Below are 5,606 nucleotides of genomic sequence, written 5' to 3'. Positions count from 1 at the left end.
TGGCACAAAGTGTTTTCCAAATGAGAGGACGAGGCGGAAGGACTGACAGCCGCTGACTAGTCGGCGATTCCCCAAAACAGCATCCAGGCCGTATTCAGCATTCAGACAGACAGCCCTGCCCCAAAAGGCAATGGCTTAGGTCCCCCGCGAGGAGGGGGTGGGGGTGGGGGACACATTGTGACAGCACCTGTCGCCGAAAAATTTTCAACAATTTAGCTAATGACTTCCCGCATGGAGGGGGATCCGAAGCGGAGCCAGGTCTCTGTGTGGATACCAAATTAATTATATGCCATGCAGAGAAATTAATCAACCAAAACCAGCCACACTTTTCCCCCCGCTGAGCTCAACTGAACTCTATTTAACCCCAAAAACAAGTCCAAACAACCGTCGACACCGCCCCCCTCGAAAACCGCTCAGGTGTGAGCCAGAGTCCTGCCCAGCTTGCGGCCATTTCATTAATCACACTCAACACTTAGCAGGAGTCTGGGCCAGGACTTGGACTTGTGCTCGAGCTCGGGCTCGGGCCTAGGTTTTTGGGCGTGCAAGTGGGAGTGGGGCAGAAGTTGAGCTCACTTGTGGCCAATGTCAAATGGTTTTGAGGTGCTTCAAGTCCAGTCCCGCCTCCCAATTATTTAACAATAAATAAAAGCAATCCCCTTTATGACATATTAGCTATACAAGACTATCTATCTATCAGTGCGGTTCGGCTAGAGATAGTCGGAGCAGCAGGGATACATGTATGTATTTGACATGAACTCTACACAGATGAACGGAGCGGCGGGGCCACCTAGCGGGGCATTTTGGTATCAATCAGTTTGAAACTTGGTTTTTATACAAGTGGCGCTCCATGATGTCATATTTGGACCTGCTCTAGCGGTGAGGAAACACATGCAGGCATACCAGACATGTAGCTGACGTGTATGAGAACCGTGGTTCAAACCGAAGAATCCCGAAAACTCACAGCTCACAGGCCAACTGTGGCCATCATCGATCGCTATCTGCAGGCTCCATATTCGAAGCTGAAGGGCATCTACAACCAGTGCCTATATTTTAGTTCGTTTGTACGTTTCGTGTTCGTTATAAGTTTGTTTAATACCACAAGTTCATGGTCCCTGGTCCGTGGTCCTTTATTCGTAATAATCGTAAGTCCCTCTGCTGTGGCACCTGCCTTCTCCACCTCTAGCGGCTGCTACAGCCCCTTGGCTAGGGATCCTGAACCGGAGCTGGAACTCCTAAGGTCACAGAGAGTGAGAGCGGACAATGAGAGCCACGTGTGGGACAGGGCTCAAAGACCATTCGATAAACCATTCGATAGACTATTTGTAACAATTTTGCATTAAATTTTAGCGGGAATTGTGTTCGTTTTTCAATGCCTTAAGAATAAATACCAAAAATGTTGCAAAAATATGATATATACATATGTAGATCTCATGTAATCTCCCCGCACAGCGTTCACCGACATTCTTCGAGTGAAAAGTGCCATCGAATTCCTGTAGAACTTTATCTGGGGCTAAAAATCGCATGCCCAAAAGTATGCAACGTAAAAATACTCACAAGTGAGACGAAAAAATGAGCATTTTAACTGCTTTGCGCTCTCTCTCGCTCTCTCCCGCTTTGAGGGTGAGTGCTTTAAACCCATAAAGGACCGTATCCTGTACCAGGCTCCTACGAGTATGTGGGGGGGGGTCACGCTCTAACCGTTTCGTCGGCGCACACAAAAAGTGCCGCTGACCGAAAACACCCCCACAAAGAGATCACTTTTTAGTCGCGCGTTAGTCAGGCAACAGGTGTATCGGACGACCCGTGCTGCGATAAGATCGGTAATTTGAGGCGTTACTGCGCCGCCCCCCCCCCCCTAAATAATAGGGAATCACCGGCCAAAATACACGTTGCGTTTATTTTTTTGTTTTTCCACATACAAGTGTATAAAAATGTGGGCCAATTTTTAGATGAAACAAAACAAAAACGTTTTACCTGAGCACAGTGTATGTGTATGTGTGTGTGTGTGTGTGTGTGTGACAGAGTGTATGATAAGATTAGACATTGTGGACGCCAGGTGATAAGAGAGAGAGGGGCCCCAATAGAGCAGCATTAAACCAAATAGTTAGTCATTTAATCCAGTAGCAGTGTAGTAATGCACTTGCAACAGGCAGATAACGGTTTGTCTCGCGGTGGCAAGAGTGACCAGAATGAGAGCTCTAATAACCATGTAGCAAATGACAATAATTACAATAAACCATTGACCGCAAATAAATGATGAAACAAGTCTGGAGAGTGTACTCCACAGGAGATATGCCTATATGAGCAGCTTCCGGCTTTGGTGGCATTTAAAAAAATGAAATTGGGCCTACTCTGGGTCTGCTTTAGATATTTGTTGTTTCAATTGTTGATTGTATTATGATACCACCTTGTTTGTGTGTGTGTGCGTGTGTGTGTCTCGTGCGTGTGTGTGCATGCAGTGGGCCGATCAATCAGCCCCAGTGACTGCCTGCCTGGCGATTCCGATTCCGACACCGAAACCAATGCGCGATCGTCAGCGTGAAGTAAAAAAAACAAAAAAAAATATTTCACTTTGGGGGCGAATCATCCACAAAACACAAACAATAGAGCCACAGAGTCCCTCGAATAACATGAAGGAAAATCGAAAATATATCGAAAACAAATACAGATTACGCTACAGGGGAGGGGGGTGTTCTCCATGGCTCTGTTATGGTCATTGTCACTCGCCATCGGCCTGGGTCGTTGCATTGTCCACCGACCAGTGGATACCCTTCACGTGTTAGGGGTATCCACAGCCAAGTGACGTCACAGCGAAGGCCATTGCATTGCGTTTCAGTTTTGATTTTGATTTGGTTTTCTGCTGCTGGTCATTAACTTTGCAGACATGCAACTGTTGCAGCTGCAACGTGCGGGCATATCCGGTGTGCCACCGGTGCTGGTCAACACACACACACACACACATGCATACACAGCAATAAATGCCATGCATTTCTAATAAATAGCAAAAGCCACACACCAGCCACTCAATGGGTGATGCCCGGTGGCCCGGTAGCCGATTTGTGAATGCTCTTTGCTTGAGCTCGAAATTATTTCATTGCCACAGTTTTGGGGCGTTTCGGTGGAGCAAAACCCCTTTAGAGCCCCTTTTTGAGCCCCTTTAGAGCCCCCATTGAGCCTCCTTTAATCCCTTTTTGGGCCCCTTTAGATCACCTTTTTGAACCCTTTTAGAGCCCCTTTTGAGCCCCTTTTGAGCCCTCCTTTGAGCCCCCTTTAGAGCCCTCTTTAGAGCCCCTTTTTGAGCCCCCCTTTAGAGCCCCTTTTGAGCCCCTTTTGAGCCCTCCTTTGAGCCCCCTTTAGAGCCCCCTTTTGAGCCCCTTTTGAGCCCCTTTTTGAGCCCTCTCTTGAGCCCCCTTTAGAGCCCCTTTTGAGCCCCTTCTGAGCCCCCTTTAGAGCCCCCTTTAGAGCCCCTTTTTGAGTCCCTTTTGTACCCCTTTTGAGCCCCCCTTTGAGCCTCTTTAGGGCCCCCTTTTGAGTGCTCTCTACGCCGGCCCTGGCTCCCCTAATGCCCATCGTTGTTGTTTTTGTTGTGTGACAGACACCGCGTCGTGAGAGCGCACCTTTTGTGTTACGGATAAAGAGAGGAAGTGACTCGGTGTGTGCGAGCGGGAGAGGTAGAGACAGCGGGTGGAGAGAGAGAGAAGCAGCGCTCATTGAAGCTCCGACTGCGACACCTCTGGCGGCTCCGCTGCTCTGCCCGTGACTTCACTCGCGTTCGGTAGCCGGCAGCAGCAACAACAACAACAGGCAGCCAGCAGGCAGCAGGCAGCAGAGAGAATACTCCGTAATTAGTCGAAACATAAATAAACTCCCCATAAAAACGGAACAAAGTAAAACCATGTAAGAGGCAGTCCCCCCAGTGCCCCCCTCCCCTCCGGGTGTGAACTAGAATCGGATTTGTTTTTGTTTTTTGTTGTGAATAATTGCCAAATGGTGCCATTTCAGTGGGCTTTCTGTGAATGCCATCAACGATTGATCTACGAACGAAGACGAAGACGAAGACCTGCGATGGCCTCCAACACCAAAACCAACACCAGCAGCAGCAGCCCCACCGACCTGGATAGTCAGGTCAATGTGGAGGATTTGCCCATAACCTTCAAGGTAATGTATGCCGATCCGATGGTTCATTAAAAGCCGCGAAATGGAACCCACACGAGACGCACACCACAGACACGCATGCGTCACGGTCGGCTGCGACGGCGACTGCGGCCTGGGGGCAGGGGGAAACTAACTTTTTGGCCTGGCTGTGGGCTGGGGGCTGGAGCTCTGCGCTGACATCCGGCGGCGGATGCAAATGAAGCCCGCAGACGACAGACGACAGACGACTAACGGCAACGCATGCGCAGCGGAAGCAAATGCCAGCCCGATGAGTAACCGCTCTAACCGCCCCCCCTCTGCTCACCTCTGCTCCCCTCTCATCCGCAGGTCAAGTACATTGGCTCGGAGGTGGCGCGCGGCCTGTGGGGCATCAAGTACACACGCCGGCCGGTCGACCATATGGTGGGCGTGGCCAAGAACCTGCCGCCCAACAAGGTGCTGCCCAACTGCGATCTGACGGTCTCCGTGACGGGCGTCCAGCTGGAGATCATATCGCCGAAGGCGAGCATCAACAACTGGTGCCACCCGATCGACACGATCTCCTACGGCGTACAGGATCTGGTGTACACGCGAGTGTTCGCCATGATCGTCGTCAAGGACGACGCCAGTCCGCATCCGTACGATGTGCACGCCTTCGTCTGCGACAGTCGGGCGATGGCCCGCCGGCTGACCTTCGCCCTGGCAGCGGCCTTCCAGGACTACTCGCGACGCGTCAAGGAGGCGGCCGGCGATGACCAGATCGATACCATAACGCCGGCACGCCAGAAGTTCGCCATCGATCTGCGCACCCCCGAGGAGATACAGGCCGGCGAAATGGACCAGGAAACGGAGGCGTAGTGGGTGGTGGGCCCCCCGTTGGACTCCATTGTGATGCCTTAGTTACTTATTGTCCAGTGTTCACTGTAATTGTAAATTGTACGAGTACGAGGGGGAGGAGGAGGAGGAGGACCGGCGTACCAGTCGTCCTCCCCGCACACGGCTCGAGTGTTTCCTCATACAGCTAATTGCCCAAAGCTTGCATAAGTGTTGATCCCAACTGTAAACGATTTTCTATAATAAATACACAGTAGATATATGTACGAGTATGTAATTGATATTTCCATATACATATATATGTGCCTAGGCCTAGGCCTCCGCCAGATTGACTCTTTATCAAGCAGATATATGCCCTACCTGCCCAGAGAGACAGCCTTCCATGCGTTTCAAGGCTCTGCACAATTTGAATACTCGAAGGGCTTGGGTAACACCCCGAAGGAAGCGCTTTCGACCCCATAAACCATATATATTCTTGATCAGCATCGATAGAAGAGTCGTTAGAGTCATGTCTCTCAGTCGGTCTGTCTCTTTTGAGGCCTAGATCTCAGAGACCATAAGAGCAGGAGCCACCAAAGTTTATATCGAGACTTCTGTGATATCACACTACTAAAATTGTACACCATTTAAGCCCTGCC

At 50.4% G+C, this 5,606-nt stretch overlaps 1 protein-coding gene across 1 annotated transcript; it reads left to right on the top strand.

Annotated features, from left to right (window-relative positions):
* The first annotated feature begins 1,718 nt into the window (after positions 1-1,718).
* On the top strand, positions 1,719-5,233 carry LOC108153677. Its single transcript, XM_017283793.2, has 3 exons — positions 1,719-1,820; positions 4,003-4,158; positions 4,483-5,233. The coding sequence occupies exons 2-3, from the start codon at positions 4,066-4,068 to the stop codon at positions 4,990-4,992; spliced, it is 603 nt and encodes a 200-aa protein (XP_017139282.1). The 5' UTR covers positions 1,719-1,820; positions 4,003-4,065; the 3' UTR covers positions 4,993-5,233.
* The last annotated feature ends 373 nt before the right edge of the window (positions 5,234-5,606 follow it).

Source organism: Drosophila miranda, chromosome XR, assembly GCF_003369915.1.
Source record: "Drosophila miranda strain MSH22 chromosome XR, D.miranda_PacBio2.1, whole genome shotgun sequence".
In the NCBI taxonomy this organism is placed as follows: domain Eukaryota; kingdom Metazoa; phylum Arthropoda; class Insecta; order Diptera; family Drosophilidae; genus Drosophila; species Drosophila miranda.
This window is presented reverse-complemented; position numbering and strand designations above follow the sequence as displayed.